The 25,424-nt window shown below is 48.7% G+C and overlaps 1 protein-coding gene and 1 pseudogene across 1 annotated transcript; one reads left to right on the forward strand and one right to left on the reverse strand.

Moving 5' to 3' along the window:
* The first annotated feature begins 9,225 nt into the window (after positions 1 to 9,225).
* Positions 9,226 to 24,641, forward strand: Rgs14 (regulator of G protein signaling 14). The gene is made up of 15 exons (XM_027941144.2): positions 9,226 to 9,402; positions 17,266 to 17,287; positions 17,477 to 17,655; positions 18,020 to 18,112; positions 18,205 to 18,348; positions 18,769 to 18,912; positions 19,043 to 19,154; positions 19,550 to 19,662; positions 20,121 to 20,324; positions 22,682 to 22,758; positions 22,997 to 23,123; positions 23,211 to 23,292; positions 23,400 to 23,446; positions 23,527 to 23,641; positions 23,914 to 24,641. Exons 1-15 carry the CDS (start codon positions 9,358 to 9,360, stop codon positions 24,114 to 24,116), a joined length of 1,707 nt encoding a protein of 568 aa, XP_027796945.2. The 5' UTR covers positions 9,226 to 9,357; the 3' UTR covers positions 24,117 to 24,641.
* LOC114097257 (transmembrane protein 126A pseudogene) lies at positions 14,320 to 14,891 on the reverse strand (annotated as a pseudogene).
* Positions 24,642 to 25,424: the final 783 nt, after the last annotated feature.

Here is a 25,424-nt window from a genome sequence, read left to right on the forward strand (position 1 = left end):
TAGGGCGTATCCTGCTGCCTGAGTTCCCCTTGAGTTCTCACGGGATTCAGACAGTATTTTTTTGGAGATAGAAGCCCAGTGGAGTTGGATTTGGGCAGAGAACGTGGATTTGGGCAGAGAACGTGGATTTCCCCAGAACGTGATTGTAGACGGCTGGTGTGAGTTCGGGAATAAAGAGTTGCTGTTTGAATCTACAAGCTGTGTGGTGGCTCGTGATTTTGTGCCCAGCCAGACTGCAGCATTAATTATCCTGCTGCCTGAGTTCCCCTTGAGTTCTCACGGGATTCAGACAGTATTTTTTTGGAGATAGAAGCCCAGTGGAGTTGGATTTGGGCAGAGAACGTGGATTTGGGCAGAGAACGTGGATTTCCCCAGAACGTGATTGTAGACGGCTGGTGTGAGTTCGGGAATAAAGAGTTGCTGTTTGAATCTACAAGCTGTGTGGTGGCTCGTGATTGTGTGCCCAGCCAGACTGCGGCATTTGGTGGCCCCTACGGGGAACTTCTGAAGCTTAGAGGTAAGTGAAATTTCTCGCTCTTGAGGAAGAGAGAAAGAATGGGTGACCAATTCAAAAAACAATGTGTTATTGTTTTGATTTATTTTGTTTTTATTTCAAGTTGCCTGTTCCTAGAACTTTCTCAGGCAAACTGGGGAAAATGGTTGACTCAAGGTTTGAAGTTGTTCGCCTCCGAGCAAGAGAAATTGTTAGAGGAAGGAGGCACCCCAGTGAGACCAAGAACAATTAGGGCATATGTTGATACAATACAAAAATGTAGCCCATGGCTTTTTAAAGACGAGTTATTAAGTATATCAATGGGACCATCATGGTATCCTGTAGAAGGATTTTTCTTCAAGAAAGAGATGGCTAGTTCTGTTTACTACATTTGTCTAAGATCTTGGTTTTTACAGACATCTAATTAATTTACAAAGCTAAAGTGTTAAAATATCAACCACTAAATATAAGATCAAGTACTCTTTACTTATTAAGTTCCATAAGGTAATATATTTAAACATTATGTGTGTTTTCATAAATTGGTAAATGGAAAAAGGTTTAATATTGCTTTGGTCTGTGTCTTTGCTGAAACAAGGTTACTAAGAGTTAAGATTCTATCATGTGTAATTTATATACAAAGAGTAGAAAAATTTTCAGTTGGGTTTCAATTATAGTATTATAGTATCATAAAAAACATGAAAGTCTTTCATCTTATTAAAGTGGAGTAATTTGTCTAAATCAGAAATTTTATAAGAGTTGTTTCAAAATGTGAATTTATAAAAAGGGTTAACGGTTAAAAAAGAGAGAAAAAGATTCAAGATGTGGAAATATATTTTAATATAAAAGGTTAAAGGAAAAAGAAATGTTTCTAGATGAGATAATCTCTGTGTGGTAAAGTAAAAAGTTGTAAAATGCCGTTTAAAAAGATTTTGAGGAAACTAGACTTACTTTAAAAGCTTGAGAAAGGAAGAAAGAAGAAAAAGGTATTTGTACATGGCAGATTGAGACAAAGCTTCTCAATGGAGTTAAAAAAAAAAAGCCTTTGGTTGAAGGGCAGACATGTAAACTAACATTAAAGCGATTTAAACAGAATCTAAGCCTTGTTTAAAAGAGTGAAGCTGTAGGTGGTGAAAAAGTACATCTGAAAGTACAGTATAGATGATAATTAAAAGGCTTTAAAAGGTTAAATTGAAGGTGGTCGAGATACCTTCATGGCGGAAAAAAGATTGCTTTATTGCATCATTCGAAGCCTAGTTAATCTTAAAGGCATTACTTTAAAAAAATGGGAAGATAATAGGATAAAAGATATTTAGATAAAGAAGATTAAAAATTTAAAGTGAAAAACTTTAAAGACAGAAGTATAGAAAGTTAAAAACAAAAAAAGATAGAAAAGATGTAGAAAGATAAAAAAATGTAGGAAGACAAAAATTTTAAACCCACAAAATAGGAAGAAAAAAAAAAACTAGGAGGAAAATAAGCAACTAAGGGTAAATATACAAACCTTAGGAAAAAAAAACAAACTAGAAGATAGAAATAAGAAAAAATGGTTGAAAATGTCAAGTAAAGGTATTTCAGATAGAAAATGCAAGAAGCTAAGACAACTATTAGATACAGACATATACTTATTAAAGCAAAAAGAGGGAATTGGAAAGGGGTATATATCCCCCAAAGATAAACTTAAAATAACCCTTTTTACCCTAAACTTTTTAAAATTTAGATTCATCAGGACTTAGTGCTACGGAAAGGCATATGTATCCAAAAAATGTACATAAGGCTAAAGTACTTTGGAAAGATATTCTAACAGGACAATGGAAAGGTCCTGACCCAGTGATTGTCTGGAGTCGGGGGTCTGTTTGTGTTTTTCCACAGGGAGAACAGCAGCCGATTTGGATTCCAGAGAGATTAACTAAAACAATTTCTACAGATCGAAAAGAAGATGATTTGACTCAAATCCATAACAGCTGATATCCAGAACTCCAGCCTGGCCATTCTTACATCTGTGATAGTGATTAACCAGGGTGCTTTTTTCAATATCTATTTTATTATTGCATTTTTCCACATCATAAGGTTCTATTTTTATTTTTTGAGCTCATACAAACCTAGGTTAATGTTTTTCTGATCAGTTTTATTTTTTGACTGTGGAGTTTTTAAACATTGCAATGGATTTTTTGAGCTCATACAAACCTAGGTTAATGTTTTTCTGATCAGTTTTATTTTTTGACGGTGGAGTTTTTAAACATTGCAATGGAGATTTCACCTAGGTAAAGCTACAAGGCCTTTACTATTTTCTTATGTGTTGTACGTTTGTGTACACTCTTGTGTTTTGTGTTGTATGTCTGTATGTGCGTATGTCCATATTTCTTATATGAGGAGCGCTCATGAAAAAATGGATCCGAATTATTATTATTTTTATTCACGTGATTTAAATGGTTTAATTTAAATTAGGTAAACAGCTGTTAAGGATTGTTTTTAAAGGTGGTTAACAGATCTGTTTGTTTACTAGTTTAAATTAGGTAAAAGGCTGTTAAGGATTGTTTTTAAAGTAGGTTAACAGATCTGTTTGTTTACTTTCACCTTTCCTTTTCATTATATTTAATAATTCTTTTCAGGATAATGTCTCTTTAGCATCATTGCCAGAATTCCTATCTCCATCCCAGTGCCGGTGAAGAACTCAACAAGTAATGCTCAATCAAAGAGTCAACTTACTTTGGGAGGAAACGGATTTTGGGAGGAAATGGACATATTGATAGATTCCTCTGCTTTGAACTGCTTGCAGAACTTGCCTGGACTATGTAACTATCGTTTGGTGCAGCGAATTGTGTTAATGCTGGCATATCTTTGCTGATGGTGTCACTAGTGATGCAATTTTTATTTCCTTGCCAGCGCACCCCATGTTAATTGTGGTAGTGCTGACATATCTTTGCTGATGGTGTCACCAGTGATGCAATTTTTTCCCAAGGAGCCGTCAATTGGCTTGGTGTCGTGGCATTTCTGTATCCTCCTCCCTTCTGCTAGTGATGGTCTAAAATTTGGGGGCCAATGGCTTATGCTGGACCGGTAGTCAGTGACGGGTATGATCCAATTGCAGTGGTATCAACCTAAGACAGGAGGCTGATGCCTAAAGGTCAGTTTTCCGATGACGGGTAAGAACCATATGTTGAATTGGACAACCTACCAGGCACGGTCCATAAGCCACATTAACCTCACTCCCCCACTGGCACCAAGGCCAAATTTGGGGGCCAACAGAGGTGAGGCAAAGAACCTCACCCCCCCACTGGTGCATAGACCTATCCACAAGTATGGCTGTATGCTGGACCGGTAGTCAGTGACGGGTATGATTCAATTGCAGTGGTATCAACCTAAGACAGGAGGCTGACGCCTAAAGGTCAGTTTTCCGATGACGGGTAAGAACCATATGTTGAATTGGACAACCTACCAGACACGGTCCTTAAGCCACATTGCTTGTTGTTTAATTAATCAGAAGGGGGGAGATGCTGGGAGCCATTAGCCAAGTAGGTATGACAGTTTCCTTGCCAGCGTACCCCATGTTGCTGACATGTTGCAGCGACATTGAATGTAGGTGACCTTGCTCAAGGACCAAGGCAGATTAGGGTGTTCCCGGTTTTAAGATAATCGTGTTTAGGGCGTTCCCAGTTTAGGTTCCAGGTTTAAGGTTTAAGATTATTTCCTCCTGGGAATAGGGCGTATCCTGCTGCCTGAGTTCCCCTTGAGTTCTCACGGGATTCAGACAGTATTTTTTTGGAGATAGAAGCCCAGTGGAGTTGGATTTGGGCAGAGAACGTGGATTTGGGCAGAGAACGTGGATTTCCCCAGAACGTGATTGTAGACGGCTGGTGTGAGTTCGGGAATAAAGAGTTGCTGTTTGAATCTACAAGCTGTGTGGTGGCTCGTGATTGTGTGCCCAGCCAGACTGCGGCATTTGTGCCCAGCCAGACTGCGGCAGGCCTCCACTGCCCCCAACTCCGCAGGTCCAGTCGGGTTGAAGCAGGAGGAGCAGACCCAGGTCTTGGCCTGGGACCATAGTGATGGTCGGAACCTGTCTGAATCCAAACCATGACGGTGCCCTGTCTTGGAAGAAGCATCCATGAAAAGTTTGGCAAAGATGGCTGTGGATAAGAGATTGAAACTAGTTCAATAAATGATTTAATTACCAATACTTTTAAGTCAGAGTACTTAAATTCACATCGGAAATCCCGATTGCCACTTTTTCAAGAAAAATTGGAAAATCTAGACCCACATTCCTGCAAGAGGACTGTAAACTGGGGCTGATGGGGACTGCCTCTCTACAAAGGCAGCCCTCTTCCAACCTAGCCTCCCGTTGGCCACTGATGTACATCAATTGTCTCATTAATGATTCCTGTTATAGAAACAGGATGAGATGTTTGTTGGTCGCTCCTTTATTTTAAGAACCTGTCCTCTTAAAATGAATGAACGTATTCAGCATTTAGTACTGAGACCTCTTTTCTAGGTCATTTGTTTTATTTTTCTGGTAATGGGAATTAGACCAAGGAGCACTCTACCACTGAGCTACATCCTATTCCTTCAAAAAAAAAAAAAAAATTAAGGCTAACCTTGAACTTTCAATTCTGCTTCAACTCCCAAGTAGCTGGGATTATAGTCATGCACCCCATGCCCAGCTCTGAGTCATATATTTTAAATTACTATTTTGTATTAAAGCAATAAATTATTATGGTGTGCTTGATATACACCACAGGGTATCCTAAGGGGGGCTGGCTCCAGGGAACCCTCTCAGTACCAAAATCTGAGGATGCTTGGGTCTCTTATATAAAATGGCATAGAGGCTGAATGTGGTAGCAGAGGCCTATAATTCCAGTGACTTGAGAGGCTGAGGCAGGTAGATCACAAGTTTGAGGCCAGCTTCAGCAATTTAGCAGGGTCCTAAGCAACTTAGTGAGACTCTGGCTCCAAAAATAAAAGGGCTGGGGATGTAGCTCAGTGGTAAAGCACCTCTGGGCCAAATCCCCAATACAAAAAAAAAAAAAAAAAAAAAGAAAGAAAGAAAAGGAAAATAGCATAGAATTTATACATAACCTATGCACATCCTCTCTTATATTCTTTAAATCATCTTTAGGTTACTTATATCTAATACAATGTAAATGAAATGAAAATAGTTGTTACATTGCATTATTTAGAGAATAATGACAAGAAAAGTCTGTATATATTCAGTACAGATTCAAAAATTTTCCCTAATATTTCCCAACCACAGTTGATTGAATTGGTGAATGTGGATCCTGCAGATACAGAGGCAGCTGTATATATGTATCTGTATATATACATACAAATAGAGAGAGGGAGGGACAACAAAAGTCTTCTGCCTCCCCTCCCAATGGGTCTATACTTCTGGAGATTAACCTTTACCTGTGCAAACAAGGACATGTACATTCCACTGGACTCCCATCAGGGCTGGGATTTTTGTCAACTACAGTCACTACTGAATCCCAGCATCTAGTTTAATGCACATAAGAGGTGGTTAGTTGGTGAAAGAATGATTATTTGTTCTAGAACCTGGAGTTGGGTCATGAAGAATGAGTAGGAATTTACCAGGGAGGGAAATGGAATTCTCAGTAGAGACAACCTGAGATACAAAGTCAAGGAGGATGGTGCCTGGAAGCATTAGGAATACAACAATTTGGAACAGATAGGAAGAATGTGACTGAAGACGGGGAGTGGCTGAGACCAAAATTCAAAGGGTCTTCATTTCCCCACCAAGGAGCCATTTTTCAGAATTCAATGAGATGGTTTTAAGTACAGCAGTGACTGATGTGTGCATTTCTCTAGCGGGAGTGAGAAGAGACTGGAGGGGAGTCTGTTAGGAAAACTGAATTCATTATGACCAAATAAGGGTAAGACCTAAGCCAAGGATGAAGAAGGATCAGAAGTCCCATCAGAAACTAGGTTCTAGTAACTGTTCTGCTGTGGGAAACCAGAGAGAGGGAAGTTGAGGTCGGTGTTCTATGGGGTGAAAGTATTCCATGGAGTGGAGAAGACTAGATGAGAGCTAAGAGATAAGAAATCCCAGGGTTAGCTGGGGCCCCTGTGGGAAGAGTTAGAACTGGCATCCCTGTTGGAGAGTTGGGGAGAGGCATTTCAGCAGCAGCAGGAATGAACAAACTTAATTGGAAGTCCTTGTGACTGGGCCTTTGACAGGAGGAAGATGAACTGTTTGCTCATGGGCTGGTGGAGGTTCAAGCCCAGGTCCCAGCACCCAGGGTGCATTTGCCATTTAGCAAGTCTCTAACATGATATATACAGTCTTGGACAACTCACTTCTCTCTGAGCCTCAGTTTCCTGATCTATAAAATAGGAATAATGAATACTACTCACAAAATGGTTGTGAGGATCAATTGAAGTTCTGTCAAAAGACACTATAAACTATAAAACACCCTATGAGCTTAGGCTTGGATCTATAGCACAGCAAATAGGCAGGCTTCATTTATGGCATACATCCTAAACTCCCTCATAAGTACCACCTTTGAGAAGACCACCATTGAGCTGAGGTTGTGGCTCAGTTATAGAGCACTTGCCTAGCATGCATGAGGCCCTGTTTCTGTCCCCAGTACTACATGAATGAGTAAATGAATGAATGAGTAAATAAACTCATCTTTAAAAAAAAAAACGCCATTGACAATGACCTATGTCTGAAAGCAACCCCATCCCCACCCCCTACACAAACCAAGTCTGACTGAATCCCTCTGTCTGGATGAACTGAAGCAAGATGTTTGGAGAGAATCAAATGTATTAACTAGGGTCACGCTAGTTGCTATAACAAACATACCCTAATGTGTACAATGGCTCAAGGAAGTTTGTTTCTGGAGAGCTGTCATGGCTGTCCAGAACTGATATTCCAGGTCGATGGATGGCATCCTTGCACAGACATCATTTCTTCCTTCTATGAATCCCCAATCCCCTAGAGCCTCATTGTCTATATACAGCCAGTTAAAAAAGAAAGAATATGGAGGGCACACACCTACTTCTTCAAAGCCTGGCCCAGAAATGGCACATGTCATTCCATTCCCTTAATTGATGAGAATTGGTCACATGGTCAGAAGTACCTATAAGGGGTCCTGAGAAGTTGAGATTAGCCAGGGAGGAACAGGACATGAATGTGTAGTGAGAAGTGACTCAAGTTTCTGCCACTGCAGAGTTCAGGTGACAGCCCTAGAAGGGGACAGGGGGGCAGAGATAGATTATGGAGCAGGGAATATTGCCTTGTCTCTATAAAAGAAATATCCCAAACCAGAGTGGTGAGTGACTTGAGGTCTCTAAGTTAGCTCACACTTAGAGTAAAATATAAGTCCAAGTAATGGGGACATGCATGTGTAAGTAGGAGGCAAACTGAGGACTCTGGTTAAAGCACCTGAATCCATCTGGGGCTGGTTCAGGGCTGAGGGTAGGGGTCACCTTCAGCCACCAGTACTTGCTGTGAACTGAATGTTTGTGTCTCCCCAAACATTCATATGTTGAAACAATAACCTCCAGGGCAGTGGTATTTGGAGATGTTGGAGATGAGGGCTTGGGAGGTAACTACGCTGTGAGTAGGAATCCCTTATGATGGCATTAGCACCCCTGTAAAAAGAGACAGCAGAGAACGTGTGTCCTCTTCTCTGTTCTTTCACTTGAGGACATAACAAAAAGACGGCCATCTGCAAACCAGGAAAGGGGACTTCATCAGACACCAGATCTGCCAGCATCTTGACTATCCTAACCTCCAGCATTGTGAGAAATGAGTGTTTGTTGTTTAAGTCACACAGCCCATGGTATTTTTCTTACAGAAATCTGAGCTGAGACAGTCCTACAACCAAGACCACTCTGGTTTGGGATATTTCTTTTATAGAGACAAGGCAATATTCCCTGCTCCATTTCATTTCTATGCAAATGAAAAATGTATGCACATGGCCTTCAACATAGATGTACCTGATCTGTTCTCTTACCCAGGTAGGTGAGATGCACATACCTGGTTACATATGTCACTGGCTATATATGGGCCTATATACAGGTATGCCTGTCCCATGTGCCTGTCCAAGGAACAGTGAGTGCCTATGACTGAACACCCAGGTGCCATTTATGAGGGAAAGCCCAAGTGTTTATAATATGTACACCTGTGTGGTCTGTGTGTGCATGACCATGAACACAAGATATCTACTGTCTGCACAACTGGGCCCATGCATGAGATGACAGCCTGTAGGTGTCTGGGATGAGGGGTGGTAAATTTGCATGTGCACATAGTGGGGCAGAGATACTGTGCATGCACACTGCTGGCACACAGTAGGTATGATACACGGGTGTGCTGAGCAAAGTACACACGTGGATATGCAGGACCCAGGGCACATGTAAGCATGTCCACAGGAACCCCTCCCAGGTACACAGGTGCCAAATGTGTGACCATGCACTCTGTGTGCTCACACAGAATCTTGGAGCTCCCAGGGCTGAGCCAGACCAGGCGGGGCTCCTCCTTGGGTTCCGGACTGGGAGGCCTCTGCTGTGTATTGGTGCCTGCGAAGGGTGCTGCCAAGGGTGTGTTGGCGACGTGTGTGTGTGCATGAACGTGCGTGTGTGTGTGTGTGTGTGTGTGTGTGTGTGTGTGTAGGAAGAGGCGTTCGCTCTCTTAGACCTTGCTTCTCTCTGTGGTTTGGTTTCTATAGAGACACTTCCTGTGGCAGAAAAAAGAGGTAGTGAGCTGGTGTTTCAGGATGTGAGGGCCCGGAGGAACAGAGCCGGGCTCTCTCTGACGCCTGCCTGCCACTGTGCAAGCTCTGGCCGGTGCTGCCCACAGTCCCCATGGTGGGCGGCCCCCGCAGCAGGGACCTGTGATCAGCAGCGGCATGCCAGGGAAGCCCAAGCACCTGGGCGTCCCCAACGGGCGCATGGTGAGTGCCGGCTATGGGCCAGGGGCACAAGGAGGGGGTGGGCACACCCAGGGTGGAGCCCAGGAGGCACACCCAACAGGGCCAAGTAAGAGCCCATGGGCTACCAGCAGGTGGGCGAAGCTGGGACAAACAGTTGCAGGCAGTGGACCTGGTGCCCTTGCTCCGGGACCCTTCTAGATGGCCCTGCTAGGAGCCTGGTGTAACCCTGAGGGTGAGACCAGGGCAGGGTGGGCAAAGGCTTCTGGTCCAGCACGCAGGTCAGCATGCTGCTCCCTTACCTGCTACTGGTGCTGGCCCCACCTGGAGCAGCTTGCACCCCAGGCTAGCAGGGAGACCTGATATGCCCCTGGCCACTGCCCACCTCTACTGTGGCCCCCACTTCTCACTCAGTCCCTGCCCTCCCCTCCTCACTCCATGCCCAGGTACCCAAGGTCAGGTTAGAGGCAGCCCCTACTAGGTCACTGCTGTCTAACTTCCCCTGCTCTGAAAGCTTTCTTCCCAAACTAATTTTCTTTGGGCAGCTTCGGATGGGTCTGCAAGGTCAGGCCAGGATGGAAAGCTTCTGCCTGTCCTGTTCTGGGGCTTTCAGGAAGGGTGGAGGTAGCTGAGGATTAGGATGCCTCTGGCTGCAGCTGCCCCATCCGTTATACCCTCTATCAAGCTGCTCACCCCATCAGAATTGCCTTCAAAGGTTCTGGCTCTTTTCATTCATTCAGCAGAGGGGGCAGGCTGCTTTGAACCTCCGTTTCTCCCCTGATTCTGGCTCACTTAAAAGAGTCCTACCCCCAACAACTCCAGGAAGGCCAGATAGTGTGCAGCACCCCCAAACTGGACCCTAGTTTAGTACCACAGGACAAATTCAGTAGATCTGGAATGACCTGGGTTTCAGTTTTAGCTCTGTTGCCCCTTACTGGCAGAGGTCCTCTCTGACCCTCAGTTTCCTTATCTGTAAAATGAGGAGCCTGAAATGTATCACAGTCTTGTTGATATGACTAAGTAGAATGATGAACATGAGGTCCTTGATCCATTGCAAGAGCAGGGCAAATGTCAGTCCAATGCTCTCTATATTTTTTGCCCCTCTTCAAGGCTCTCCTGCCTCATCAAGAAGCTGAACCACCTCCCAAACTCCACCCCTGCCTCCAGTTTCTAAGATCTGTCTCCATCTTTCCTTCCGGCATCCCTTTTTTTGTTTATCTCCAGGCTAGCTGGGTGGGAGACAGAAAAATCCTCCAAAGCTAGCTCGACTGCACTTCACTATCTTTACCACCACCCAAACTTTGTGAGAGTTCAAGGACCATGGGGCCTTGCACTTCCAGCCCAGGGGCATGATGCTTTGCTCAACCTTCCCCCAATGTCCAGGCTACAAAACCACAGAGGAGCAGTCCCAGGCCCAGCTCAGAAGGGCAGCTAGATTGATGTTTTGGTACAGTACCCAGAACTGCTGGGCAGCACGTGGGGCCCAAAGATAGACCCAGCCTCTGTCCCTCCAGTGCCATGCATGGCTGCTCTACCCAAAAGTCATTCAGAATAGGGAGGTGTCCCAAGCTCTGTCCCCAGTCCAGTCAATGTCCTGGCTCTTTGCAGAGGCTGTTGTCCACAGGGTACCTTCACCCTTCCTGAACTCCCTCTGTCAGCTCTTGGAATCCCCAGGGTCACAGATTGGCTGCTGGCTGGCCACTGGGCAGCTTTTTGAGGCTGTGCTTGCCTGGGGGAGGGAGGGGTGGACAGGCCTGGGCAACTGGGCAGGGATGGGGATGGAGAGGCACTTGTTGGCCAGGCGTCTGGTTTCCTCCAGAAGTTACCTCCCAAGGGAAGCTCAGAGGAACGAATAATGTGCCCAGGTCAACTGTCGAGTAGAAGGGTCAGATCTGGACCCGTCCCCTCAGCATTGCCTGGCTCTGATCCTCCCCTCTGCCTGCCGCCACCCCCATCCTTCGTCATCCCCTGCTGATGCAGCTTCAGCTCTCAGCCTCGTCTTTCTGTCACTCAGCTTGTCAGGGAGTTGCAATGAAACTGTCACTTAGAGATGGCTCTCAGCCCCCTCCCAGGAATATCTCCATGCACCCCAGCTGCCACTTCAGTTGGGAACTCTTGCTCACTCAACCTTCCTCGGGGTCTGCTGTGCGCTGCCCCTTCTGCGAGGCACTTAAGACTGGAGCCAAGGGCCCTTGTTCTGCCCCAAACATCTCTCAGTCTGGCAAGGCACCAAGACATGGGTAAATCAATACTGAAATAAAATTCAGCTTTGAGTTCGAGCTGCAGGTCAGGGGTAGGGAAAGGCTGAGGGGGACCTGGCAGGAAGAACTGAACTTCTCCACTAACTTCATGCCATAGAGAAGACGGTCCCCAAAGCCAGATGGAGAAATGGCATAGAGAGAAGCCTGCATGCGGGCAAACAGAGTAGGCATAGATGGACATGGACCAAGGGGAGGCTTCAGGTGAAGCCTGGCGAGGGGCAGTAATCACATTCTGTCACATCAGGGGGACCTGGTTAGTGTTCCCCTCCTGCCAAGGAGATTTACCTCATAAATCCCATGCATCTCTTTCTGTGTTCCTGGTGTCCAGCCTAAGGACAAGTGCTCCAGTGCAGGATGGCCGTACAGAGGGGCCAATGCTGGGGGTCAGCTACACAGGGCTGGCTTAGGACGAAGGGACCAGGCAACCAGGGTTGTGTGTAGACATCCCTGGAAAGACTCTCAGAGCATCCATTTTCTCAAGGTTGAAATGAGACCATGGTAGAGGTGTCTAGGACAGAAGATGTCAGTAAATCACCCTCCCTTTTAGATCTGACCCCTCCACAGGTCACACAGAGTTCAAGAGGAACCACTGGGCCCTTTACCCCTCCTGAGCCTCCCAGCACCCCTGTTCACAGAGGGAAGCAGTGTAGGAAAGAACTCAGGTTCCAGAGGTAGACAACTTGGGATCTAATATCAGCTCTGCCTCTTCCCACCTCTGATTTCTTTGGTCCTCAGTTTCCTCATCTTTAAAATGGGGGCAACAATACCTGCTGCAGAGATGAATTTACACATTCTTACATGAATGGAGTGAGAACTGCCAAAGGGTGCCTGTCACACAGTTGGAGCTCAGGAAATTTGGAACCTCATCCTCACTTTAGTATCCCTCAGGTGCCATCCGGTCCCTGAGGCCTGCTTCCTAAGATCAAAGCATGGCAAACTGCAGCCCAACTGTGGTCAAGGGTGTCACTGGTCACCACACCCTTCCTCACCCTGTCTTCCCCTTTTCTTCCATTCACTCACCACTTCTCCTCCAGCAGGCAAAGGCCAGTGAGCGGTGAGGGAGTCCAGCCCTGCTCAACAAGACTTCCCCAGGCCTGCTAGCCTGTGCAGGTCAAAGCACTGGCCTGGAGGAATCTGCACCCCACTTTGCCACGGGATGCAGCTTTACCAAAACACACCTGTTGATTTCACATCCAGGGCCTCATTTCACCTTCACAGCAGCCTGGGGAAGTTGGGAATGACAAGCCCCCTGCTACCCAGGAGGAAACTGAGGGTTAGGCAAGAGAAGTTACTTGCCCCGCCATGGCAAAGCTGGAATTGAACTCTGTCCCTACTCCATCCCAGCTCTAGATTTCTGTCCCTATACCTGCTCAGTCCCAACTGTGCTGTCAACAACTAGTGAGGCAAAAGGGGCTCTAGATGAAGAACTTCAGGGGGCAGAGGCGGATGCTGGGGCTTCCAGTGACTGGCATGAAGTGGGATGAAGGAAATGCCTGGGCCACAGCCCTAAGGGCTGCTTGGGACTCTGTCAAAGAGGGTGCCTTTGGAGAGGAGGGTTCAGATGGGTTCCCTCTCCTTAACCAGGCCCACCCCCCAGGAGCTACCAGATGCACAGGGAAGAGAGACCCCCACCTGGGGACAGGGGCCCAAGGCCAGGCCAGAAGGTCAGTTCTGAGGAACTGGTATTTAATGATGACTGAGGTCAATGGGCACCGATCTGGGAACATTTGGGGGTGTGTGGAAAAGCAGCTACTCAGACAGAGAAAACAGCAAAGTAGGAAGCAGGAGTGGGTAGGGGTGTGGAGAAAATAGAAAAGTTTGATCAAGTGTAGGGTGGAGGTGAGGGGGAGGGAAACAGGGAGGCTGGAGGGTTCTTAGTCAGGCCCAGGTAGGGTTTTAACTGTACCTTGGCACCTGTTGCAAAACTTAGGAGGGTCAGGGTGGGCCGGGTCCCAGAATGGGACCATGGGGAGGGGCGGGGCCTGGAGAGCTCCACTTAAGGGCACAGACAGTCTATTGAATTTAATGTAGAAATGAAACCTCTGAGAGCCGAACCCAAGGGAGTGTGGGCTGCTCTGGACTCGCACCTTTTGCCGAGTCTGCGATTCCTGGCCCTCGCAAAGGAGAGGCTGAGAAGCTGGGGAGCAGGATAGAGGCTGGGGGTGTCGAGAAGCGCAAGACCAGGCAGCCCCGGTGGAGTGGGAGGGCGATGACTCCAGGAGGACTGGGGGAGGGCGGCCTCCCCGGGGAGGAAGAGGGAAGGCAGGTGCGGGATGTTGAAGCTGCCAGAAAGACAAAAAGCAGGCTGGAAAGGGACCTCGCAGTGGGGTGGGCAAGCGCTTCCACGTGTCCCTGCTGTCACCTGCCTTCCGTCCCCAGGAGTTAGAGCTTTCTCCTCTAACTGTAGGTAGCACTGACATTCTTTGGGGGAGATGACTCTGATGATGCGGGTCACCTGGGGGAGTGGAGAGGCAGGATACGCGAGGGAGGGGCTGGGGAGGGTTGCAGGGCGTGGTGTGCCCAGGAGCGCGTCCCACGCTCTGTGCAAACTTTGTCTCCTGCTCAGCAACTTCTTCTTTTCTTTTCTTTCTTTCTTTCTTTCTTTCTTTCCTTCTTTCTTTCCTTCCTTCCTTCCTTCTTTCTTTCTTTTTTTTTTATCTTTACAATTTCATTTTTGTATGCACATTTGCTTAAAATCAGTGGATTTCTAGGTGAAGTTCAGGAACTGAAGGGCCTTTATCTAGAATCAAGGTATGCTGCAAACATAGTCTGAAGTAAAATGGGAAATAACGTCTTTCTGAAGACAAGCTTAGAAGTTTTAATCCAGTAAATTAAGGTGTTTCCTTTCTCTGGTAGCAAGGCTGATTGATACCTGGCTGCTGGGCCACCATTTACAGGTATAGCCAAGAAAACAGGGTACAGACCTCCTAAAAAACAAACCAACAAGCCCACCCCGAGTCACGGTAGAGGTTTCACAATTCAAATCACAAAACCTTTGAAAGATGCATTCCCTGCCAAAACTGGGAGCACTGCCATTGGTAAACCAGCCGCTATTCCGGCCTGTGTTCCATGTAAGTCACATCAAAAAAGTCTGTCTTGCTATTAGCCACAGGCAGCAGCATTAAGTCCAACATATGGAGATCCATGTTCAGGTAGATTCCTTTCTGCTTCTGGTAGTTGTTCAATTTTGCTGGCTATGATATCAAAACTTGAATTTCCCTTGGGAGTATCATGTGGTTTATGGTTTTCCATCTTAACCCAGTTGCTCTCCTCCAACAGCAGGTGCTTTTCCAGTTCTTCCTCTAACTCGCTGGGGCTTAAGCTACAACCTTTACTCTATTCCTCCCAGTGCAGCCATCTTTGGTTGACACCAGCAACTTCTTACTCCAAGCGCCAGATGGGAGAGGGGGCTCAGGGAGGAGTTCAAAGTCGTAAAACTAGAAAAGGGCAGCATCAGGCATCAACAATAATTGTAATGTTCTTTGAACATTTATTACCTTCCAGATAATCTGTTGAGCTCTTTATGTCTATTTAACTTATTAAATGGAAACAACCCTTTAAAGTCACCCCATTTTTAGAGAGGAAGAAAATAAGGCACAGAGAGGTTTATTATTATTATTATTATTATTATTTTAATATTTATTTTTCAGTTTTTGGTGGACACAACATCTTTATTTTATTTTATGTGGAGCTGAGGATCGAACCCAGTGCCCCGCGCATGCCAGGCGAGCGCACCACCGCTTGAGCCACATCCCCAGCCCAATTTATTATTTTTTAACAAGATTACAGAGCATACATTTGAATTCAGGCTGACTGGGGCAATGCCTACCTTCCATTGCTTTCAAAGTAATGTAGATGTATCACACTGGCCCAAAAGCCTCTGAGTGCTATGAGTTCCTTCTAGGGAAGATGGTGGCAGCTCAGTGCCAGTCAGAGTTGCTGTGCTGGGAAGAAACTCGGAACACCTGGCACATCACAGTCTTAAGAGAAGACAGAAAGTTGGGTTTGTACATAAAATCTCTCAATTTTTAAGTGTGAGAAAATCCTTTAAACTTAGAAAGAAAGTTCTGGGAACAGTATAATAATAAGATTTGGCTTACAGATGGCTACTCGGTGACCTGGGTGTTACTGTGGTGGAAGCCAGGAATAAAGGAAACAGGGCAGGGGAGACTTCCTGGGGGAAATGTCCCCAGGCCTGTTTCCAATGGGAATGGAAAGAAGAAATAGGTGATGGAAGCTCTTGTGACAGGTCCTAATAAAAATGTAGGAGGTGAGAGGGAGGGAGGAATTAGGGATGACTCAGGTGATGGGAAGAAAGACAGGGAATGTAGGAAAGCTAATTCAGTACTTTGTTTTGGTGGAAGCAGGGGGGCTTCCATTTGGGATTGGCTGAGTTTGAATGGCTCACTTGGTAGAAATGTTAGCAGGAAGTTAGCTACATATGGTTGGAGCTGGAGATCTGGGAGAAGGGTGGGGTGGCCAAAGAGCCAGGACAGAGCTAGAGAAGGGTAGAGGCCACCCTATATGGATAGGAGATCATGAGGAATCCAGGGAGCTGATAGGAAGGTAGGAAAGGAACCTAAAGAAACTCAACAGTGGGGCTGCGATTGTGGCTAAGCAGTAGAGCGCTCATCTAGCACGGGCGGGACCCGGGTTCGATCCTCAGCACCGCATAAAAATAAAAGGCATTGTGTTGTGTCCATCTACACCTAAAAATAAATAAATAAATATTTTTTAAAAAAGAAACTTAACAGTTTTGAGAGGAAGATTTTTCTGTTTCACTAATGATTAGGATTCCCAGAGATGTCAGTTCATGTGTGTTGTGGGGGATGGTGGAGTTGGCCTGTACAGCAGTGCTAGCCATAGTGTGACCTAGTGGCATTAGTATTATCCGGGAGCTAATTAGAAATGGAGAGCCTCAGGCCCCCACCCTGGATCTACTGAACTTCTGACAGCGAGTCCCTCCTGGACATTCTATGCTAAAATTTAAGATCCAATGTTCTAATCTATAAAAATATCACCCCATGCCTTGCCCAAGGTGGGATGGGACCTGTGGTAGACCCTGCACCTCAAGAGGAAACAGTTGTAATAACAGATCATTGACTAGAGAGACCTCTCCTTCCTCCAAGACAACAGCAAGTATTGATAAAGCCTTTACCATGTGCTTGCCACTAGTGGTTCTATATGCCATAAATATATTAAACTGATTCAGATGCTCACAACAGCCCCAGGAAGGAAGTTACTATTCTTAGCATCATCCCTTATTTACAGATAGAGGCCAACAAGTGAATTGATTCACCCAAAGTCACACAGCTAGTAAGTGGCAGAGACAGGATTAAAGTTGCTATGCCCACTTGGGCTCATCCATCAAGGGCTGGGAGAAGAGAGAACCAGGGGCCACCAAAAGTTAACTGGCATAAGTCCCAGCATACAGTGTTTGGCGCATGATGGAAAATAAACCTGGGCAGACTGAGCAAAACCCTGACCAAGCAGTGACTGGCTGGAGACACCCAGCACGGCTCTCCAGGTAGTGGAAAACGCAGTTCTAGCTCCCAGGAGGTCGGAACTGTCCCTTGGAATTCCTCATTGGGCTCTGCTCTGATTTTCTACCTTGGGTCTCTTCTAGGTTTTGGCTGTCTCAGATGGAGGTAAGTGACAGACTGTGGAGACCTGGCTAGGGGGCAGAGGGGAGGGAGGTGGAAGTGAGTGGGGATACTCTGCCACTTGAGATTTTTCCAAGAAGGTATCTCTTGAGTAGATGCCTACCTGGAGGTGGGGTGGGGCCTGGGACCAGGGAAGGAAGCCGGCCTTACCCCAACTTGTCCATCCCCCTGCAGAGCTGAGCAGCACAGCGGGGTCCCAGGGACAGGGTGAGGGCAGAGGCAGCTCCCTCAGCATCCACAGCCTCCCCAGTGGCCCCAGCAGCCCCTTCCCCACTGAGGAACAGCCTGTGGCCAGCTGGGCCCTATCCTTCGAGCGGCTGCTGCAAGACCCACTGGGCCTGGCTTACTTCACAGTAAGTTCTGGGATGGGGTGAGATGGGAAGGGCAGATGGCAGATGCTTCTGCAGGAGGAGGGGCAGGAATCGTGGGAGAGGGCATGGATGGAACTTCAGGTTGATTAGAGTGCGGCTCCTCTCTCTCCTCTCCACCATCTAGCCTTTCTTTGGCACCCTCCCTCTCTCCCAGCTGGGAATTCTTCTTCCTTCTATCTGTTTTCATCTCTGCTTCTTATTTTCTCTGTGTGCCTCCGGATCTGCAGCCATCTGTCTGTCTGGCCCTCTCTGTCTGGCTGGTCTCTTGGCCCTGTGTCTGTCCTACTCACTTTGAACACATCTCCCAGTCTGTGCCTGACTGCCTCCCCCTTTCTCCTCCTCCCAGGAGTTCCTGAAGAAGGAGTTCAGCGCGGAGAACGTGACTTTCTGGAAGGCCTGCGAGCGCTTCCAGCAGATCCCAGCCAGCGACACCCAGCAGGTGGGCTGGGGGAAGAGGGAGCTGGGTCAGAGGGGTGGGGCCCGGATCTGGGCCATGTCCCCTGAACTTCTTCCCCTGTCCTCCTCCCCCAGCTAGCCCAGGAAGCCCGCAACATCTACCAGGAGTTTCTATCCAGCCAGGCATTGAGTCCCGTGAATATCGACCGGCAGGCCTGGCTCGGCGAGGAGGTGCTGGCCCAACCCCGGCCGGATATGTTTCGGGCACAGCAGCTTCAGGTGAGCGGTGTCAAGGGGCGCGGCCTGCGCTGAGAGGGCGTGGCCTTGGAAGGAGACAAATGGGGAGGGGCGAGGTCAGATGCAGGGGAGGAGCCTAAGCCGCGGTGTGGAGGGGTCAAACTCGGATGCGGAGCCAGAGCCAAAAGCAGGGGTCTGCGAGAGGTACCGAAGGACCGGCTGAGGGCGGAGCCTACCTGAGTTGGGGGGTGGGGGGGCAGACCCTGGAGGTGGACATCTGGAACTGAGAAGCTGGGAAGAGTTAATGGGTGTACCTGTCTGAGTGCCCAGAAGCTTGGATGTGCATACCTCTGTTCCTCGGTTGGGGGCGGAGCCTGCCTGAGAGCGGAACCTGGGACCAGGAGGGGCGTGGAGACCCACCTACCCAGCCCCCTGCTTACTTTCGGCACGTTTGTCTGGTAGATCTTCAACTTGATGAAGTTCGACAGCTACGCCCGCTTTGTCAAATCTCCGCTGTACCGCGAGTGCCTCCTGGCCGAGGCGGAGGGGCGCCCCCTGCGGGAACCTGGCTCCTCGCACCTCGGCAGCCCTGACACCACGAGGAAGGTGAGGATGAGGGGCGGTGGGAGGCTGGGTTCCCAGCGGACTCTCTTCAAGAGGGAACACCGCTGAGTGCAGGTCTGCGCGTGTGCGCCCGTGAATTGGATGCGCGCTGGGGCCTTCACTGTACCCGCAGAAGCCGAAATTGAAACCTGGGAAGTCGCTGCCTTTGGGCGTGGAGGAGCTGGGGCACCTGCCACTAGCTGAGGGTCCTGGTGGCCGCCCGCTCCGCAAGTCTTTCCGTAAAGGTGAGAGCAGGAGCGGGCCCTAGAGAAGGGGTGGGGGAGTTTGGGCAAGTTTTGGGAATGTCCTCTTCCTCCTTCTTGGCCCACTAACAATCAGTAAGTCAGAAACAAAGAAACAAAACAACAATTTAAAAAAAGAAAAGAGAAAGAAAGAAAAGAAAAGAAAAAAGAAGAGAGATACAGGTCCCTGAGACCACCTCATTCCCCGGATGGTTTGTTCCCATACTAATCCCCAGAAGTTAGGGAGACCTTCATAGTAGCAATACTTCCAGCGACCCACACTACATTGGGCCCCTGCAAGATAGCTCCAAACAAGGTCCTCAAGTGGGGAAGCGGCTTCAGCAGAGGAATGGATGAAGGGAAGGGGCTATTCCAGCTGATTGCTCCAATTCCCCTAGAGCTATCTGGAGGGGTCGCAAACTCAGCCTTACGGCGAGAGTCTCAGGGCTCCCTCAATTCCTCTGCCAGTCTGGACCTCGGCTTCCTTGCCTTCGTCAGCAGCAAATCTGAGGTAAGTTGACTGCCGGGGGAAGTGGGGTGCGGTACAGATTAGAACCATTATGCAGAGGTCCTTTATGTGATTCCTGTCGTTCCCAGTTAATGTTCCCACTTCCATTCCTGACTTGCCCTGCATAGCTAACCCCTCCTACTCCTTCATTTCTCCCTGTCCTCACGGGAGAGGTCTTCATGGTCCCCATTCTTGTCATGGGTGCATATCCTCAGCTGGCAGATGTGTGTGTATGTGTGGGTGCCCAGGTGAACACAGCATATATTGTGTTAATGGGTGTACCTGTCTTTGAGTGCCCACAAGCTTGGGTGTGCATACCTCTGTTCCTTTAGGAGGATGCCTCTTAGCTGCCTCCAGGTGTGTCCTGGCTTGTGTGTATGCCCCAGTGAGCTTACCTGTCTCTGTGTCTGCATAACTTGCATGTGTACAAACAACTTTCCCCAACTCCTGCCCACAATCAGAGCCACCGGAAGAGCCTTGGGAGCACCGAGGGAGACAGTGAAAGCCGGCCAGGGAAGTACTGCTGTGTGTACCTGCCTGATGGCACAGCATCCTTGGCCTTGGCCCGACCTGGCCTCACTATCCGCGACATGCTGGCAGGCATCTGTGAGAAACGAGGCCTCTCTCTACCTGACATCAAGGTCTACCTGGTGGGCAACGAGCAGGTGCGAACCTGATCTGGCCTGACCCCAACTCAATTCCCAATTAACTAAACCAAACCCTAATTCTAACCCCATTCCCTATCACCACCCCCTTTCTAACTCCATCCTGTACCATAACCCTACCTATCCCATGCCAACTCAAAATTGACCCCAGTACCAATATTTCACTTAAACTTGAACATCCACCCATGTTCCACAAAAAGCCTATCTCCCTGCATGCCATCCTGGTTCCAGCTCTATCCATCAACCTACTGTGATGGGTCAGGGAGGTAAAGCCCGGAGAAATCACTGCTAGATCTGAGGTCCCCTGGCTTGACTCCCACCATTCAGACTGTCATTCACACAGGCCCACCTCTGAAATTGCCAGTTGGGGAGAAGCCTCACCTCCTCTGCCACTCGGGGCATCCAATTGCACCTAACCTCTGAACAACTTTCCTTCTTTTTTGAATATTGATTTTTTAGTTATGGTTGGACACAATACCTTTATTTTACTTATTCATTTTTATGTGGTGCTGAGGATCAAACCCAGGGCCTCACACGTGCTAGGCACGCACTCTACCGCTGAGCCACAACCCCAGCCCTGAACAACTTTCCTTTAAGTGCAAACTAGCATTAAGCTTTAAAGAGGAGCCTCAGGGAAAATTTGCTTTAAACAAAACCACCCAGGTTTGGCTTGGTAGTACATTCCTGTAATCCCAGCAGTTCCGGAAGCTAAGGCAGGAGGATCTCAAGTTCAAAGCCAGCCTCAGCAAAAGCAAGGCCCTAAGCAACTCAATGAGACCCTGTCTCTAAATAAATTACAATAAAGCGCTTCGGATGTGGTTCAGTGGTCAAATGCCAGGGGGTCCAACCCCTGCCTGGAACCAAAAACAAAACAAAAAAAGTTTACTGTGGCATATTTCAATAATGAAACAGGAGGCTATGTAGGGTCTCAATTCAGACATTGGCCACGAAGTTTGGAGAAATCTAATGGTTCTAACAATTGTAAAACTCATGCAGGGAGGGCTTTCCATCCAGTGAGGGAGGAGAAGGAACAATGCTGCATTCCAGGGGACAATCAAGATTTCATTTACCTAGTAGCCAAGTCCCAAAGCCCTGGTAAGGTAGAGGAGCTGAGGGACCCAAACCCAGGTTCTGCCCTCCAGGCTCACAGGCGGGAGGTGAGCCAGGTCAGAGATGACTAGGAGGAATCAAACCTCCAGAGGGAGTCTCTTGGGAGCAAGTAGGTATTTCTGGCCAGGGTCTGGGAGGCTTCATGGAAGAGGCAGCAATTGATGAGGATAGGGAAGAGTTTGCCTGACAGCTGTGAGGGACGACCTTCCAGGCAGATGAAAGAGCCTAAGTAAAGGTCTGGAGGTCGGTACTTGCAGGACAAGTTCAGGGACCTGGAGTGCAGGGCTCTGAGGGCAACAGTAGGAGGCACTCTGCCCACTCTCTCAGGCCACCAGAGCAGCTGCCAGTAGCCCAGATGGGTTTTCATGCTGGCTAAATATAACTCTGCCACCCACACTCCACCTGTCCCTGCCACACAGCACAGGCCTACTGATTGGGAGAGGCTGTCCCCCTCCCTCCCACCCTCCCCACCCCTGGGCTGGCATAGGCAGTGAGGCCTCTGGGTGTGGTAATCACTAGAGTTACTGTTTATGTACCTACTGTGTGCTGGGCACTGTGCCAGATGCTTTACATCTTTGGTCTCATAGCAGTTTTGGGAGATAGGGGGTTTTTGTTTGTTTGTTTGTTTGTGAGGAGGCAAGAACCATCCTTAGTATTTTTGTTTTGTGATACTAGGGATCAAACCCAGGGCCCCACACATGCTAGGCTACCACTCTACCACTGAGCTTTATCCCCAGCCCAAGAAGTACCCTTAGTAAGGAGGGAATGGAGACAAGCAAACAAGTGTTTAAAAGGGGACAAAGCTGACCAAAGGTGTGTGGTGAGGGATGAAAGGTATCCTGCTGTTCTGGTTGACTTTTTCATGACAAGGGGGCAGCTGTCCAAGGGGCAGATCCTGTCCTGCCCTAGCAAGGGCAGACTAGTGATCCAGGACCTGTCTGCCTCTTACCAAAGCATCTCGGTTATTATTTAATGTCCACAGCATCCCTGTTTCCCATAACCTTTCTGAGCATCCTCCAGAATACTTGCTACTCTTCTCCTTGGCCTTGACCTTATCAGGCTCCAGCTCCAGCCTGTCCAAGTTACTCCATCTGCCTCCGTATAGTTCTGTTATCTATGGGCCCTTCTCTCTTATCGTTCGGGAGCCACAGTGAGGTCAGAGGAGGAAATAAAGATGGTTCCCCAAGACCCCCGGGGATGGCTCAGGGTTGGGGGAGGGACCCTTAGAACCTGCCTGGCATCTGCAGAAGGCCCTCGTCCTGGATCAGGATTGCACTGTGCTGGCGGACCAGGAAGTGCGGCTGGAGAACAGGATCACTTTCGAGTGAGTGTCCAGCCCCCAGGCCAGGTCTCTGGTCCTAACATCCTTTCAAGCCTGGTTCTGGTCTATTGGTCTCCCTGTCTTCTCTTGGGCTCCGCCCCTTGTGATAGAAGCCACGCCCCTGTCTAAAGCCCCACCCCAAGCCAGTTTTGCCCTGACCATTCAAAGAGGCCAGTTGCGGGAGGGCTGCGGGAGAGAGGGGTTGGCTGCCCGGCCCTCTGCAGCCAAGGGTCCTGTGCAGGCTTGAGCTGGCATCACTAGAGCGCGTGGTACGAATCTCGGCCAAGCCCACCAAGCGGCTGGAGGAGGCGCTGCACCCCATCCTGGCTAAGCACGGCCTGAGCCTAGAACAGGTGGAACTGCACCAGGTGAGCAGTGGGGCCTGTGACCCGGGCGGGGGCAGTACTGTGGGGAGCGAGTTTCCTGTCCCTGGAGCTGCTGACCTCTCCCCACAGGCAGGAGAGAAGCAGCCGCTGGATCTGGGGAAGCTAGTGAGCTCAGTGGCGGCCCAGAGACTGGTTTTGGATGCTCCTCCAGGTAAGGGGACCAAGGCTCTGGGGCTTGATCAACTGGTATGGCTCCCGCCTAGAAGGAAGAGGGTCTAGTAGAGATGCAAACTCCAACAGTGGCTCTCATTGTCACAGGTGGAAAGATTCGTGAAACCCGAAACACATCCCCCTGCCACAGCCAGGTGAGCAAACACCCAGGGTGCCATCTTCCATCTGCTACTTTTTGTCTCTAAGTTGTGGCTCTGACCTCACATTTTTGTAGGGATGTCCTCCTAGAGCCCAGGAAAAGGCTTCTCATCCCTCTCCAACGTCCCCCAGTTCACTGGCAGAGGCACCTAGTAGTTCCACTGGGAAACGGCAAACTTGTGATATTGAAGGTACTTTGGGGGGATGGTGGAAACTGGAGACCAGAGGGACTAGAGAAGTAGGGCTAGGGACTATTGAGGGTGGCATCAGAGAAGACTGAGCTAAGACAGGGGACTGAGTACCACTGAGGTTGAAGCAGGAGGGCTGGGGGCCTGGGAGTTGGGACCAGTAGGGCCATTGATGCTGGTTAGGGAGACTGTGGCCACAGTGAGACAGCAGGACTGAGGTGGGTTCACATAAGCAGCTCTGTGAAAGAGGGCCTGCTGACTGTGGCTGCTCCCAGGCCTGGTGGAGCTGCTGAACCGGGTGCAGAGCAGCGGGGCCCATGACCAGAGGGGCCTTCTTCGAAAAGAGGACCTAGTGCTTCCAGAATTTCTGCAGCTGCCTGTTCAAGGGCCCAGCTCCCAGAAGGCCCCACCACAAATTGAATCATCTGTCCAGCCCAAGGAGGGGCCCTCAGACTCTACTGTCCACCCAGCCCTCTGACACCTGTGTAAGAGTCCAGGCTGGCTGCATGGCGCCTGGCGGGCCAAGCATGTTATGAGTCCGCTTTGCATGCCCTGTCTGTGCCATGGGTGTCCCTGGCCTCTTCCTGCTATGGGCAGGCCCAAGCAAGAAGAGCCAGGAGTGGGTAGAAAGGAGACTCAGAGGAGCCATACCCACAGCTGCCTTTACCTGGTCTCTCACAGGCTCATTCAACCATCTTTTGCAGCCAGGTCACTGGGGGGAAGGTGGGTATGGCCCCTTGGTGTGGTTGTGCCCAACACAGAGGGACGGCGTTGGCAGTGCCAGCCTCCCCAGCCTGTGCCAAGTTTCAGCAGTGGGAAAAAGGAGGGGCTGGCCCCTTCTTAAGGAGTTGGTATAAGTGAGGCCTGCGGGTGCAGGTGTGCAGCCCCTTCCTCCACCTGCATAGACTCTACTGTACATATGGATTTTGCAGTTGGCTTGGGGCAGCTGGGTTTGTCCTGGATGTATGATATTGTTATTATAATAATAATTATTATTATTCTATCATAAGGTGTGTTCCTTGTGTGCCAGTCTGCCTTATGCACACACACCCCACCACCACCCCCAACAAACCACAATGCCTCTGTTACCAAGGTCAGTGCCAGGAAGTTCTTGGGGACTCAGGATGTACCTCCTGACTTCCTGTTTTCAGAATCTCTCTTCCTGACTGCAAATAATATGGGGGTGGGGGTGCATGTGTGTGTGAGAGAGAGAGAAATAAAAGAGAGATCCCTTCCTCCACAGCTGTGATTCGACCATCATCCAGCTGTTCCATGGTCTCTGTGGATCTGAATATGTCATTCCGGTTGCTGTTCTCTGCTTCAATTTGGGACACAGTGTATCGTTACGCACACACCTGGGGCTCCCTTAAGTGCACCAAAGGCCTATCTTGGGGTCATTGGCTATGGGGAGGCAGAATCTCACCTTTGCCTGCTTTGGCTGGGTGGTCTTCTCTGTTTCCCTCCTGGAAATAGGGAGTACCTCCCGGAGAGGGGGCCCCCAGCTTTCAGGGAGAGAATTGAGACTTGGTCCCAGATGAGAGAGGTAAGTGCTTCCACAGGGGAAGCAAGGAGACTTGAGGGAGCCTCTCCTGAGGGGTGAGGGGAATCCTTCCTGACTCAGACAGGTCAGGCTGCATTTACTGTCTCTGCCAGGAACTTCCTCTATATTCTCCCTTCTCATCTAACTGGTTCCTCTTCATCCTTAAAAATTATGGGACAGATCATGGGCTTTGCTGGACCACCCTGATTTCCTCTGGGGACTTCAGTCCTCTGCCCTCTCAGCCCA

Source organism: Marmota flaviventris, chromosome 5 (assembly GCF_047511675.1).
Source record: "Marmota flaviventris isolate mMarFla1 chromosome 5, mMarFla1.hap1, whole genome shotgun sequence".
Lineage (NCBI taxonomy): Eukaryota > Metazoa > Chordata > Mammalia > Rodentia > Sciuridae > Marmota > Marmota flaviventris.

What these genes read in the sequence shown, in the direction of transcription:
- Rgs14 (XM_027941144.2), top strand. Translation starts at nt 9,358, where the DNA reads ATGCCAGGGAAGCCCAAGCACCTGGGCGTCCCCAACGGGCGCATG. An exon ending in CAGCCAGCGACACCCAGCAG is followed by an intron (nt 18,113 to 18,204) that starts GTGGGCTGGGGG and finishes CTCCTCCCCCAG; the next exon opens with CTAGCCCAGGAAGCCCGCAA. An exon ending in CCGCAAGTCTTTCCGTAAAG is followed by an intron (nt 19,155 to 19,549) that starts GTGAGAGCAGGA and finishes CAATTCCCCTAG; the next exon opens with AGCTATCTGGAGGGGTCGCA.